Source organism: Mus caroli, chromosome 5, assembly GCF_900094665.2.
Source record: "Mus caroli chromosome 5, CAROLI_EIJ_v1.1, whole genome shotgun sequence".
In the NCBI taxonomy this organism is placed as follows: Eukaryota; Metazoa; Chordata; class Mammalia; order Rodentia; family Muridae; genus Mus; species Mus caroli.
This window is the reverse complement of record NC_034574.1, coordinates 56,008,309-56,024,545: the sequence shown is the minus strand read 5'-3', so window position 1 is coordinate 56,024,545 and position 16,237 is coordinate 56,008,309. Positions and strand designations below refer to the sequence as shown.

General features: G+C 37.1%; 1 protein-coding gene across 4 annotated transcripts in view; it reads left to right on the top strand.

The window, feature by feature from the left end:
• Nucleotides 1-16,237, top strand: part of Arap2 (ArfGAP with RhoGAP domain, ankyrin repeat and PH domain 2) — a 164,701-nt gene that overhangs the window by 132,659 nt on the left and 15,805 nt on the right. For 3 of the 4 annotated variants that reach the window (XM_021162421.2, XM_029477281.1, XM_029477280.1), the window contains 2 exons: nucleotides 2,151-2,279; nucleotides 11,283-11,410. In XM_021162421.2, coding sequence (XP_021018080.1) covers nucleotides 2,151-2,279; nucleotides 11,283-11,410 — 257 coding nt within the window. Of the gene's footprint in view, nucleotides 1-2,150; nucleotides 2,280-11,282; nucleotides 11,411-16,237 lie in introns of those variants that run through there. The other variant, XR_003836690.1, reaches the window with a different exon arrangement.

Below are 16,237 nucleotides of genomic sequence, written 5' to 3'. Positions count from 1 at the left end.
ATGGCACACCGATCCCCTAGTCTAGCACCAGTGTTATACCTACCTTGCCTCACCTGCAGCTCAGTCATAATTTTTATGGATGCGATTTTTAACCTATTGCTGCTATTTATTTATGTATTCCCCTCAAAGGATGACCAAGTGATGGGAAGAAGGCAAACTGATTGTCCCCTTATATTGCCTTGTTTGGGACTCAAAAATGTCCTCGTGTTCTCTTCCCTCCCAAAAATTACATATGAGAAACTATTATGTGCAATGTGTATAAATATCAAGGTTTATTCTAATATGTTTAAGAATCAAATCTTTGGTTCTTAATTAGATGACTAGGTAAAGGTAGAAGTTAAGTAAAAGGGTTTTTTTTTTTACATGTAAAGTCAGAAGATTAATAACAGGTAATAAAGAGTGTCATTGTGCATAGATAGATAGATATACATATATCCATATATATGAATATACATATATCCAGATAGATAGAGATAGATAGAAATAGAGATAGATAGATAGAGATAGATAGATAGATGATACATATAGCACCTGACATAGTGGCTATTCTGGAAATGATAACTGCTAATAGGATCACTATTATCATCCTGCATGTGATTTAAATAACAGTTGTGTAAAGGGAGTACTTACTATGATTAGTTTATATTTGGATGTATATACTTCCAAATCTATTGAATTATGACTCACATAACCACTTATGAGAAATTTTGACCTTTGTCCATTTTTTCAGAAAATACTTGAAAAAGTAAAATGAATATAGCACAGTTTTCATCATCTTATCCTTTGGCTGGTTTAAAAAAGACCAATGTCTTGTTTTTCTGATGAACTTTTTGTTGTTGTTGTTAATTTATGGACCATGAAGTAAACTCACAACAGACTTCAGTCCTGGGATAGTTACGCAGTCTGCTGTGTCATCCACACTGTGCTGTGTGCTTATGTATCTTTATGATGCGTGGGTAATAGCCATTATGGTAATAAAGAGGCAGGCTCTCATGAGCACAGAAAGAAGAATTGCATTTCCTTATGGACACAAAGCCAAAATATTAATCTCCCTTATGTGGATCTGTATTTATTGATGGCTTCTCTCCTCTTGGATAATATAGTCATAGCAGAAGAGGAGGCAATGGACTTGTCCCATACTCTTCTGTCATCGGTTTCAATGGAATCAGCATTATTACTTCAACTGCATAGTGTGCTGTACAGTTGGGGTCTGAAATCATAGGCTGCTACACAGCTGCAGAATTAGGATAGAGCTGTGGCTGTTTCTAACCTTCACAGTAGAATATCTATTCTGCCTGCTTCTTTATTCGCTGATAGTCTACTATGAAAAGTTTCTATTTCCCCCAAATAGGCTCCTTTTATGCACCCATCTTTATTAATGGTTGACATATTTTAATCCACAAAGAGAACTTCCCTATCAAGTGTTGACTACTGTTGGGAATGTTTTGTAATACCCCCTGTGAGGAGAGTATGATGAATTTTTCTAAAGCAAGATATATAGAGATTAAGAGTCAGCAAAGAGATTTGCTTAAGACACCATTACTTATTTGCTTGTGGCTTCTTATATAGAGCTAATTTATAATATTGCCACAAGGTTCATATATTATTACTAATAGTTAAACATAGATTGCTCAATAGTATGTCTTCTTTTAAAATGTTCCCTGGAATCATATTTTGTGATATGATATTGACTCATGATGAAAATCCTAGCTATAAATTATTCATTATTATTTGTTTAAAATTATAAGATTGTAATCTTGTTGAGATGAACAATGGGTTAATTTTTTGGCTTATGAATATTGGATAAGGTTAAGCTACTAGTCCCTTTAAAGTTATTTAATTGCACATGCTAATAGAAATGTTATAAAAATTAAAAACAGACTAAGAAACATGGTTATTTTAGTAAATGAGGTTTTATCTTAAAGGGAGTACTTCTCAATTTTAAAACAGAAGTTTCATAGATTAATGTATATAACAAGTTGGATGAAGGCTGTCACCTATCTAGGTATTTCCTTCTCTTGTTTGCAGTTCTTGTTTTATTACAGCTTAAGGAAAAATGTTTACATTGTTGCATATAGACCTTTGCTCGAGAGATCTTAAAACCTGTAATTACGTTTCTACACTGGTACTAACTCGGTTTGTGTTTGCAGAGCGTCCACTTCACTACACAGAGAATGTGTTGGAGCAGGTGCTTCAGTGGAGTTCATTAGCTGAGCCTGGTTCTGCGTATCTTGTGGTGAAGAGATTCTTAACCATTGACACCATTAAACAGTGCAGAGGTGAGCATGCTTCCTTCACTCTGAGAAGGTGGTCAAAAGTTCAAGTGGCCTACGAGCAGTTATTAAGACACGAAATGTCTGGAAATAGAGAAAGGAGTAGCAAGATACAGAATCTGATTTCATAGAACTGTGCATCAATTTAGTGTGTAGCGCTGTGGTGGCAGCAGTTCATCGGGTGGTCCAGGGTAATGTGATGGAAGAATGCCTTGTATTTCTGAGGGTAGTTTGTGCTTATGCATGTTGTGTTCCAGTTTTTGTATTACAGTGAGTCTTCTTTAATGACATTGGCATTTCTGGCCATTTGAGAACCACAAGCTAACAGACTGTGTGTGTGGTATAAGTCTCGATGTTATTTTGATGACATTAGAAATCAAATAAGCACAAAAGCAAGGGCATATACACTTAACACCAAAGAATGGGACCACACTGCAGAGATCAACAAGAGTTCGGAAAATCATAGACAACAGTCTCTCAGCAGAGATGTCAATAGCTTGATTTTTGAAACTTTTCTTCTGTTGTGTTGTCATTACTTTACAGCTTAGAACAGCATTTCCACTGGTCTTACCTATAAAGCAATCTTCAATTATACACATTGAGGTCTGTTAATATGAACTTGCCTAATACTTTAATACATAATGTCATTAATATCTATTGTTACTTACTATTTGCATACAATTAACCAAACACTACATACCAGGTGTCATTTACACTTTTGAAAATAATTTATTTATTATTTAAACATGAATATAGTACATTAGCTCAAGTCCCTAACCCTTTCCTCCCACTCAACTTGTCCTCCTTCTCATCACTTAGGCTGGTTTGAGTGAGGGTATGTTTTATGCTTGCTTGGAATTGGTGAACTGTTTGGAAATAATTAAGAGGAGGAGCCTTGTTGGGGGAGTTGTGTCAGTGGGAATAGGCTTTGAGATTTCAAATGTCCATTCAGGCCAAGTCTTCTCTCTTGGCCTACCACCAGCATACCAGACTGTAGCTCTCAGACTCCAGCAACATGGCTACTGGCCACCATACTCCCTGCCATAGTGACAGTGGTCTAACCCTCTGAAGCTGTCAGAACGTCCCGCCCTCTTTCTCTCTGCCTCCCTCTGCCCACTGCGCTCTGTTAATCCAGTGAATCCATTTAATGCTGCCTGTATATATTTAGATGTGGGAGCAGCCACTAGCTCATGGCTAGACTCTCAGGACCTGCGTCCCTGGAACTGACTCTCTATCCCAATAGCTCCTTAGACAGAGGTGAGACTAAATGAACTCCTCCCTCATCCACACTGGGATTTTTGTCTGGTTTGTCTCTTCTGCAAGTCTTATCCATGCAGTGCCTGCTATGATTGTATGTGTGCAAATGCATTTTCATGTCCAGAAAATACTGTTTTGCTGCAGACATCCACTTACTGTCTTTCTGTTCTGCTCTGCTACTGATCCCTGAGCCTTGAGAGGAAGGAGTGTGGTTTGGGAGTCTCATTTGGAGCTACACACTCCACAGTCTCTTATTCTCTATACAGTGACCTATTGTTGATCTCTATTAATTGGCAACTACTGCGAAAAGAAACTTCTTTGATGAGACTTGAGAGATGCACTAAACTATGAGCATAAAGATAAGAACTTAAGTGCAGTTTATATTCCTGTGTCCAGTTAACATCATACTAGTACTAGGTTCTGCCCTAGGCTCTTTGTAATGCTCGCTTTAGGTTTTGTTGTTGTTGTTGGTGGTGGTGGTGGTTTTTCTTTAACAAGTCTGTGTCAGTTTTCATGTTATTCTATTTTACAAGTGAAAATTAGAGAATGTAACTTGTCCTGCATTGAAAATAAGTTGGACTATCGTTTAAGCATTTTAAAAATTAAAATTAGAAAGGAGGGTTCACGGGGGAGCTCTGAGATGCTGTGGACATGCTCAGTGTGACTGTCTACTCTGAACTCCTTGTCAGTGAGTTAATTATAGCAAAGTTTTCTATGATAATTTCTAATTTCATAGTACTGTCTTTTTTGTTCTATTCCATTTCAGATTATTTTCATCAAATGCATTATTTACTTTCAGTCATCTAAATAAGCAAACACATACCATTTTTATTACAGAAACATAGCCTTCTACAACATTTATCTTATTTCAAATCCTTTTACATGTCCCTTTGAGCCCCATCATGCTCACACATGATCATGAGAATGCAACCGACATCCATGTCACAGACCAGTTTTCTCAGATAGAGATTGTCATGGCACCCTCCTCCCCCCCCCCCCCCACACACACATGACACCCTAGGGATGTCTGTAGTTGTGTGAGAGTCACAGCATGGGAGAGTGTGAGATAGTGAAAGATTTTGATATTTAGTTTCTGGATTCTGCTAATGAGTCTGAAAAGCACAGAGCAGGTCTGTATGATTTATTTTCTAGATTATATGACAGTGGTGTCAATTTAGAACATCTGTAGAGTATCTTTTGTTTGTCTGTTATTCTTTTAAAAAGGGAAGCAGGGCAAATATGTGAGGGAAAGCTTGAGCCAGCTTTGTAGATTTAGAAATAAATCTAATAGGAATTTACAAGACCATGTGTTTTATTTCTAGATCCCCTCAAAAATTTAAATTATCAAAGAAAAAGCATTTTCCTTGTGAATTATCTCCTTTTAATATTATGGCATATATCTGGCCATTCCCTTGTTTTAGATAGAAATACATTTTCTTTTATAACCACTATTATGCTTTCAGTAATAATATTCTTCTAATGTTGTCTCATTGTCTACATATACAGTTGTTTAAAATTTATACCAGCATGCAATATCTTAGCTGTTGATTGATTATTACTCCTCTGATCATATATTCATAAAAATACAAGGAACTAAAAGTTAAAGTACTGTGATAGAAAGCAAGGTTTTGTGCAAATTGAGATGGGATCTCCTAAGCAGGTGTACACTTCATGGTTGTTCAATTATGCAAAAAAAATCGGGATGGTACAGATTTAGTTGATTAAGAAAACATGAGAAAATCTGCCCTATGATCTGCTGTCTACAGCATTGCTAAGGAACTGGGTATCAGAGGAGCAGCATAGTGCCTCCGATATTCTGAAGTACCATCCTGATGGGTTGGAGTCAGTGACTGTGTCCAGGTCTCTCTCAACATCCCCTGTAATCACTGGGGAACCCAGAGGCAAGAAAGCATTCCTAAGGTGGCACTTTTTATTGTGCTTTTTATTATTTAAAATGACATTTAAATTCAAATATGTCCTGATGTTTTTCTCCCCCTTCCCTAAGTCCTTCAGATTCTTTCCCATTCTCTATGCAGCAGCTCTCAAAAAACAAATAAAAACCCAACAGACCAATAAGAAAACAAAACAATGCTTGTCCCTCTAAAAAAAAGACCATGAAACTGTTATATATGAAATAAAAGCTCATATGTGTGTGTGCGCACGTGCACACACACACACACACAAACAAACAAACATGTAGTCCATTATATATTAGTCAACTACTCCTGAACATGAGGCCAAGCCTGGAGTGGTTGATACATCAAAGTGTTTCTACATTGAAGAAAGCTGATGTTTCCCCTGCTAGTAGATATAGATGATAGTTCAGTGGTTAGCCTATATTGTAGAAGCTGATTTTTCATTAATTCATTATTTTTTTTGATTTTTAGACAATTAATTGAAACCTTCTTTCTGAGTAAAATGTTAGCAACTATTTCCTGTTAGTATTTCATGTTAGTATTTCCTGCATTCATCTTAGAAGTGTGGAAGCCACTAAAGAAATCCCTACTTTCAAATTGCCCCTACCTCATTTACAAGAAGATTAACAAGGGTACATTCATTCTTCCTAGAATTAATGTATATCCCACAAGGTGAATGGGATGCTAGAGAAATACCACAAGTAAGCATTTTGATTAAAGCATTTTCTATTAGTACTTGTATTTGGGGCTCCAAATAGGAATAATAAACTTCTTTAAAGATGTTACTTTTTATTTATTTATTTATTTATTTTTATTACGTATTTTCCTCAATTACATTTCCAATGCTCTCCCAAAAGTCCCCCATACCCNCCCCCCCCCCACTTCCCTACCCACCCATTCCCATTTTTTGGCCCTGGCTTTCCCCTGTACTGGGGCATATAAAGTTTGTGTGTCCAATGGGCCTCTCTTTCCAGTGATGGCCGACTAGGCCATCTTTTGATACAAATGCAGCTAGAGTCAAGAGCTCCGGGGTACTGGTTAGTTCATAATGTTGTTCCACCTATAGGTTTGCAGATCCCTTTAGCTCCTTGGGTACTTTCTCTAGCTCCTCCATTGGGAGCCCTGTGATCCATCCAATAGCTGACTGTGAGCATCCACTTCTGTGTTTGCTAGGCCCCGGCATAGTCTCCAAGAGACAGCTATATCTGGGACCTTTCAGCAAAATCTTGCTAGTGTATGCAATGGTGTCAGCGTGTGGAAGCTGATTATGGGGTGGATCCCTGGATATGGCAGTCTCTAGATGGTCCATTCTTTCGTCACAGCTCCAAACTTTGTCTCTGTAACTCCTTCCATGGGTGTTTTGTTCCCAATTCTAAGAAGGGGCACAGTGTCCACACTTTGGTCTTCATTCTTCTTGAGTTCATGCGTTTAGCAAATTGTATCTTATATCTTGGGTATCCTAAGTTTTGGGCTAATATCCACTTATCAGTGAGTACATATTGTGTGAGTTCCTTTGTGACTGTGTTACCTCACTCAGGATGATGCCCTCCAGGTCCATCCATTTGGCTAGGAATTTCATAAATTCATTCTTTTTAATAGCTGAGTAGTACTCCATTGTGTAAATGTACCACATTTTCTGTATCCATTCCTCTGTTGAGGGGCATCTGGGTTCTTTCCAGCTTCTGGCTATTATTCCATGAATGTTCCATCAATGTTTTAAAAGGGTTTGACTGAAACTCAGATTTTTAAGGCAGACTAACATCTTTTAATATAGTTTTTTTGTACATGTATTACAAGTTGGAATTGTCTTTTTTTTTTAAACTGACTGTAGACCTTTTAAAAAGTCTGTTTCTTAAATAGTGGTTTTCAGCAATGAATGTCTTTCAGTACGCTTGACTTTCTTAATGTCTTGAATATTATGGGATAGATTACGTGTGAGCTAGGTATTCAGACTCCGGTGTGTATGCACTGACCAATGTGTCTTAAATCAGAGTGACTACCTACTCTAATATTATTATACCATTTGTGATATTCACTACACCCAACAATTTGAATCTAAGGAAGAATAGTGTAAGCAAAGCCAGTGTGATTTCAATGACAATGTATTAGAAAAAAACTTTCACTTAAGAAAAAATCATTCTTGAAAGCACTGAAGGAATGATAGGAAAGATCATTTTCCCATTCTTAAGGTTTTAAAAATCCTTAGTGACCAAGGAGATATCAGTGCTCTGAGAACAAGATTAAACAGATGCAACCACATTTTCTGTTCTTTTTCCATTTATATTGGTTATTTATTTGCATCTCAAGTGTAACCCCCTTCCCAGTTTCCCCTCCACAAAACCCCTATCCCTTCCTCCCTCCCCTTCCTCTATGTGGGTGCTTCCCCATCTGCCCACCCACCCATCCACTCCTGCCTCAGTGTCCTAGCATCCTCCTACCCTGTGTCATCAAGCCTCCACAGGACCAAGGTCCTCCCCTCCCTTTGATCCTGGACAAGGTCATATTCTGCTACATATGCAGCTGGAGTCATGGGTCCCTCCATGTGTACTCTTTGGTTGGTGGTTTAGTCCCTGGGAGCTCTGGGGGTATGGGGGTCTGGTTGGTTAATATTTTTGTTCTTCCTATGGGGTTGCAAACCCCTTCAGCTCTTTCAGACTTTGCCCTAACTTCTGTATTGGGGTCCCTGCACATTTTCTTTAAGTAACAGATAGCTAATGTTTTAACATTTTTTAAAAAAAAAAAACAAAGTTGGCCCAGAATGTGCTCTAGCAATTTTAAGGAGTTTCACTAAAATATCATTTGCTAAGTATCTCTTCTTCCCGAAGTCCCTGACCTATTTCACCATCACTCTCTATCTCCTTAGTAGCTGCCATTCAGTCCTAGATATAAGGGTGTGTTTGCCTTGGATTGTATTTATCCTAGGACAGTTTCTTCCTCCTTTTATGGTATAAGCATGTGTTTGATGGTGTTAGAAATCATCTGCCCATCGCTTCCTAACTTTAGAACTTTATTGTACAATATATGCTCTTTTAGTACCCTCAGCAGTCCTACTTAAAATGTAGTTATAAGTCAGAATCAATGTTACAACTATACCACATCTAATTACTGCTGATGTAAGGTAATGAGATAGTGTGGTTTTATACAAGTACTTTTTATATAATATACTTCTATATAAGCATGTGGTGTAAGTATTTCTTGCTGCTGCTTAAAACTCAACCTGTATTTGTTCAGGAACAGCATTTCATTGCTGAGAATCATTTAGTGTCATGGGGATTGTAGTTGTGAGTTAATTAACTTGAAAAGAAAGATAATAATAATTTAATTTCTTCCTTAGGGATTAAAGTTGAAACATTGAGATAAAGAGAATGAAACTTCATTTAAGTTGCTATTTAGCCTTCAGCAGAGCTATTGTTCTACGACCATCTTTTACTTCATTTTCTTCCTACTAAGTTTCTGCATCTGCACCACAAGTAAAATCTAAATTTAGTCTTCTGTAGTATCCCAGAATATATGATTTTATATTGTTGAATCATATTCTAATATAAATTTATTTTAAATTACCACATTAAAATTTTAATCAAAAGAATCAAATTGTCATATGAATAAGTATCTCTGTGTGTTTGTATATTTATATTGTTGTACATGACAGATGTCTTTAGAATACATTCCTCTTAGAATTAAGCAGTCTAAATAGAATAGCTTTTGACAAGTTTACACTTCAACAGTTAAAACCATTATTATTAGTAGACTTAAGAAAATCAAAACAAAAATAGGAGTATGAATCATAACCTAGTTGGAATTATTTGTATTCTACACTCTATAACTTCTTGCTGATACACACACACACACACACACACACACACATGCACGCACGCACACACACACAAGTTCACAAGTTTGAAGGTTCAACCTAACCTACTTCAAGGGGGAACTATTGCTTTAAAATATTTGATAATCACTGTGGACTTTCCTTTTTTTCCCTTTATTCACTTAAATTTGAGAATAATATTCTTGCATATAACATTTCCTTTTTATTTCTCCTACTGAGTTTGAGAGTTAGTCAGTAGTAATCACTAGATTACCCATGGAGAAATTCTAGAGTATGGAGACATTGTATGGCTCCATCAGGAGACCTACTAGTCAGTGGAGAGAAAGCATTAGAATCAAGACTTTTAATCCAGCCCAGCTTCTAATCTATCTTTAGCCCTTGCAGCTCTAAAATCAAGAATAAATCTGACAGTGGGTTTTTAATCATAGATGCAATCTATAAGCTATCAGAATTAATTTTTCTCACCTTACTACTGCTGGCCTTCCATAGTGAAAGAATTCAGTTAGTATTAAGGAACACCAGTTAGGAGGTCATATTTTTATATAAAAACATGAATCGAAGGTTTGTAAATATTTGTTTGAGAGAGAGCATGTGATATATCCATTTGCCTTGAGCATATCATATACTCTGTTTTGTTCGGTGCGTGTGTTTGTTTTGTTTGTTTTTGCAGCAGTGAGCATTGAAGTTTGCCTTCAGGGCAGAAGCTGTGCTCCAGCTTTTATACTCATGATTCTTAAGAGTTTTCCTAATTGTAAAATAGTAGCTCAATAGAGTTAGAGGAAAACATTTGTTCTCTTATCTGAAGTGGTAACTAAACAAGTTTCACTAAGCTGTAAGTGGCCATGCATGAGTGGCAGTAAAGGTAATAGGGTGTTAGAATTTGATTAGAGGAAAACAAATATTAAATGAAGTAGTGCCTGTTAGTGTACGCTCCAGATCCTTCTCTGCAAGGAGATTTAGTGTTTTAGAGAGTGCTTGGACTCTTCAGACCTGTTACATTAACAAGGGTGAGTTAGGTTTCCCCAAGTCGATTCGCACTTAGCCATTTCTTCCATTAGGACAATTCTGCGAAATAGCCACTCTTTTTCAATTGAAAGTACATACGTACCATTTCTTTCTAAGTCACTTTTCCATGTTGTTCCTTCATGCCACACTTCCTATACTCAGAAAAGTACATAGCATCATGCCTACTGTCCATATTCTGGGTCATACTTATGTGAAACCCAACTTCTGGTTTTGTAAATGGAATGCAGTGAATGTTGAATGAGTCCCCCGGTGAGGGGCATGGCTACTTGATCGCCCATGTGTCACTAAAACTTTCAGTGCTCTGAAGTAAACGAGTCATAGGAAGCATCATTGGTGTGCTACGAAGGAATTTGAGGATTGTGGGCTTCTAGATAAGCCACAACAAAAACCTGTGGACAAGTGGAAGTGGATCTCATCTTAGTGCTATGTTAGTATATTTTATTTAATATCATGTATCACTATATATTCATTTTACCATGTCACCGACATTTAGAAATATGACCTCGAAGCTAGCATGGTGGCTCAGGAAGTAAAGACTCTTACCACCAATCCTAAGGTTCTGAGTTTGATCTCTAGACTCTCACAAGGAAGGTGAGAAATGACTACAGATATTCCTCTGACCTCAATGTATGTCCATAATCAGTAAGTTGTAAATTTTAAAATATATGGAGCTGGAGAGGTGGTTCAGTGGTTAAGAACACTTACTGCTCTCAGATTCCAGTTCCCAGCACCCACAGTAGGCAGCCTTCAGTCTTCTGTAACTCTAGCTCCAGGGACTTTAATGTCCACGACTGGCCTCAGTGGTACCCACGCTAATTTGGCATACATTCAAACAGACACATACACATAGACCCACCACAGTATTTAACTCACATAACTAAAAGTAAATATTTAAAAATTCAAAATACAAATGGTTTTTCATTGTATTCCCCAATAAGTGAAAATGTACCCAGTTTGCAGAAGTTGTGTTCTGTTTTACAGAGAAAAGTATCAAAGAAGGCATCGTAAAACTCAAAGAAGAACCATCTAAAATACTGTCTGGGAATAAATTTCAAGATCGATGTGTTGTTTTACGAGACGGGCATCTCTTTATTTACAAGGATCCAAAGGTAATTGGATAAGCAGGATTTGTGCATATATGTCATTACTTTGTATGGGTATTTATGTCTTCATCTGACACAAGTAGCAACCATCCCTCTTCAGAATAGTGCCTGTAGTTAGCCGGTGACTTCCTGCAGTCTCTGCAAGGTTACAACAAAACACCCAGTAACTAAGTCTAGATTCCTGTGGCCTTCCTATGAACCTAAGATTTTGTTGTTATTTGAAAGAAAATCACATCATTACTGAAGGGACTTTCAGTGCTTTAACACAAACCATCATATAAATCAGCATCATAGCCAACAGAATTAAGAGAGAAGATGTTATATTCTTTTTTCTTTTCTTTTTTATTAGATATTTTCTTCATTTACATTTCAAATGCTATCCCCAACACCCCCTATACTCCCCCACCCCTGCCCTGCTCACCAACCCACCCACTCCTGCTTCCTGGCCTTGGCATTCCCCTGTACTGGGGCATATGATCTTCACAAGACCAAGGGCCTCTCCTCTCATTGATGGCCGACTAGGCCATCCTCTGCTACATATGCAACTAGAGACACAGCTCTGGGGGTACTGGTTTATTCATATTGCTGTTTCTCCTATAGGGTTGCAGACCCCTTCAGCTCCTTGGGTACTTTCTCTAGCTCCTTCACTAGGGGCCCTGTGTTCCATCCAATAGATGACTGTGAGCATCCACTTCTGTATTTGCCAGGCATTGTCATAGGTTCACAAGAGAGAGCTATGTCGGATGGATCCTGGAGGATATCATCCTGAGTGAGGTAGCACAATCACAAAAGAACACACATGATATATACTCACTGATAAGTGGATATTAACCCAGAAACCTAGACTACCCAAGATACAATTTGCAAAACACATGAGACTCAAGAAGAATGAAGACCAAAGTGTGGATACTTCCTTCCTTCTTAGAAGGGGGAACAAAATACCCATGGAAGGAGTTATAGAGGCAAAGTTCAGAGCAAAGACAGAAGGAAAGACCATCCAGAGACTGCCCCACCCGGAGATCCATTCCATATACAACCACCAAGCCCAGACACTATTGCATATGCAAGATGTTATATTCTAAAGGCAAAAGAGAGGGTTTGGGTAAGGTAATGGAGATTTTATGAAGAATGGTGTAAAAAAGACAACCGAGTCTGTAGTGAAAGTTAACATTTTCCCTATACATTTGAATAAATCCTCCTCACTTACTGACTTCTACAGATCATTCCCTTTAAGTATTGAGTTTTATTAAAGAATCTGAAGTTGAAATGAGAACTAGATATTTTAAAAGCAGAGTTAGATAAATGATATAGCTATAAAATGCTGAATGTGGCATAAGAAGATCTCATCTCTACCGAGAGTTAGAGGTATGAATAAGGAATGTAACATCTCTGCTTTGCTTAAGAAAGTGATGATTATAGTATGAGTCCTATAGACGAATCATGTCAGTGTTTACATGGGGCATGTGTAAGAGGTATTTTTGAAACATGAAATGTGTAATACATGTTATCCTAAAAGTATGCTTATAAAGATACCTCTTAGAATAGGTAAGTTGCAGAATGAACATAAATATTCAAAACACTCTATCTAATAAGGATATTCTGAACCATCCAAGTCAACAAGAAGGACACCAGTAAATATTTGAGCAATAGATTGAGCAAATACTACATGAAGGAAGCTTTCGAAATGACCTGTGAGCCACAAAACTGAACTATGTTCAATGTCATTTAGTCACCATGAAATTAATACTAAGATATCAGTGTACCATGTTATAAACTACGTGCTTAGCTGAAAAGCATGAGTGACAGCTCCAGTTTGGAGAGGAATGTTGAGTAACTGGAGTACTCATAGTTTGTGAAAGGGTAAAATCCTAACATTTAACAGTTTCTGAATAAAGTTATTCATCTACCAGCCAATAATGACCCCAAGCACTTGTAGATGAATGTTCTTTGGCAGCTTTATTTACATAATTGTCCATAAATAGGAGAATAGTATAGTCATAAATAGGATACTGCTACACAGATTTCTAGTGTGAGTCATAACACACATTGTTGAAATAACCACAATCAGTATAGAGCCTTATCACAACTTGTTTGGTTCATTCTAAAATTAAAAAACTCAGAAATGATTTGCTTGGCCTGGGGAGACAAATAGCCAGCTGTAGAGTTTCCCAGGAGGAGGAAGACAAAGTAGTAGCTAGCAAGAAGCCTTCTCTGTCTTCTTATTGCACCTGACACACTCCAAAGGGAGCCTGCCTAAGTATCACGTAATTGTTTTATGTGTGTTCTCTCTACAGAGGAAAACTTTGAGAACTAAAGCCCCTACATGTTTTGAGTTATATGAGTGGGTTTTACGTTTCTGGAAACTTAGGTCTGTTGCTGTGGATAATCAAAGCTAGACTTTACAGGTGTGATTATTTTAGTGATGTAAAGTATAACCTTGTTAACTTTACCTGCTTCTCTCTAGTGAGACATACAGCTCATTCTGGTTTGTTTGGTCATTGATCTTCCATACTTCTGGCATGTTTGTTCAGGGTTGTGTTTTCAGTTGGATGCCACCCTAAGGGTTTGAATAATCAAGGTAAATATTTTGTCCAATCAAGGCCCTTATTCCAACAAAAGGCCCTTTATTACAATCAGTAGTAGAAGAAACAGCAGGATGGCCACAATATTCCTGAATGACAATAGTGTGAGTATTGTCTGGCAGCACAGTATGTGGCACTGGCTAGCTTCATTTCATCTTTCTTAAAGCTCCCTGGAATGGGGACTATCACTGCTCCTTCATGAAGTAGTTGAATCACAATGATTTCACATAACTAACCAGACACTCCAGAACCTCCTACAGAGGACGCTGGTATGATTTTCAGCACTAACATAGCGTTTGCAACCATCTCTATCTCCAGTTCCAAGACCGCAGAACCTTTCATCTGGTATATATGGGTACTGGGCATTCACAGATGAGATGAACATACATGCTGAGTTACCTGCAATATCATAAAAACACCCAGGATTTTAAATCATGGGGATGTTAGTTATAGAATTATACTGCAATTATTAGATGTAAAAATTTGGTTCTGGGACAGTTTTCGCTAATATATGTGCCCTATATACATCTAGAAAGTTATTTCCTGCAAAGGAAGTAGAAATTATAAACTGAGAAGTATTTTCAAAGCAACTGTTAATTAGAAATAATTTATGAATGTTCATTAACAACAAATTAGGGTAATACACCAGGGAAGATAGATTTGGTTTTCACAGGTTTTTCCCTACACAGAAAATGTTAATTAAAATATGCTCAGAACTGATTTACATAAAAGGTGAGAGGTTTCAAAGAATATTGCCATTACTCTCTTAATGGTGTGAAAAAAAAGCAAATGGGGGAGGGGTGATCCTTAACAGTTGCGTGAACTAATAACCAAACTCCTTCTAGCCCGAGGAATAATTCTGAAGCTCACTTATTCAACTGACTTAGTTAATAACTTCACTTTGAAATATAGAGATATAGTTTAATTTGTTAAACTTTTAGAGGCATTCACCAGGAATTAAATATGAGATGGAGAGAGGAGAGAGAGACAGAGACAGATACAGAGAGACAAACAGAGACAGACACAGACAGACATAGACAGACAGATGGGCAGAGAGATTTATAAACTGACATTTACTTTTGTAGAACTTTCCGTTCGGAACTTTGGGGTTCGTTATGCATGATCAGTTTGAACTTGAACTTGAGTTTGGACTTGAGAGGTTTCTTTTCCTGGCTGCTGAGTTGCCTCTGCCTCCCTTGCTGCCTTAGCCAACCATGGTGACCTGATGCAGGGATTAACCACCTAAACTGCCAGGGAGGATGTGAGCCTCAGTTGGAGTATGATTTAATGTCCTGACAAAGGTAACTAGGAATTACCTTTTAGCATGCAGGCTTAGTGGCCAGCTTTGAGCTTCTTGGATGGAGCCTATAGAGAGGTAGGTAAAGTCTAGACTTCAAGATCACTCAAAAAATGCATTTTTTTTTAATGTTTGGTCCTTAAAATTCAACAAGTTAACAAGTCATATCAAAATCATTTCTCAATTGTACTTAGATGAGATAATGTGTCAAATATTTTTAAATGCTCTTAGCAAGAAATAGAAGCTGGGGGAAAGAAACTATAGAACTTCACTGATAAAATATAATAAAAGTAACCTCACTGGTATTGATTTCTAACCTCAGAGTTGTTTTCTTAGAACTGTGTGAACATGATAGTTTACATCAAAAGAAAAATAGATAAGAACAATAGCAAATTCTTTCGGGAGTAAGAAAATGAATTTTTTTTTCAATCATTAAGATGTGCAATGCATCAGAAAACCTTTAAATAATGCAACGTAATATAAAAGTGAGCACAGAGGAATGCACGATAAAGCTCAGGAAAGGAATTCTGCATCCAGATCTCATTTTCAAAAATGTTGTATAAGTTCTATTTATTAATTATGGGCACTTAATAAATAAACTTCAGTAAAATAGTTGTCAACAAAAATGTTTAATTCTAATTTTCACATATATTGAAATCTAAAATATCTCAGGTTAACAAAATAATTAATTTAAAATACCAACCATCAAAACTCGTAAGACCCTGAAAATGAGTTTCTATCATCAATTGTCCTGGAGTATCTTGTGTTAAACAAAAATTAGAAATGTGTAAACACAGTGTTGTGGTACATTTCTATAATTCTACAGTTAGGATACCCTGGTACAGCAGAATTTCCCTTTCAGACCACAGATTAGGGGCAAACCACACCAAACATATGTTTTCACAGAGAATTTTTTTTCTTTCTTTCTTTCTTTCTTTCTTTCTTTCTTTCTTT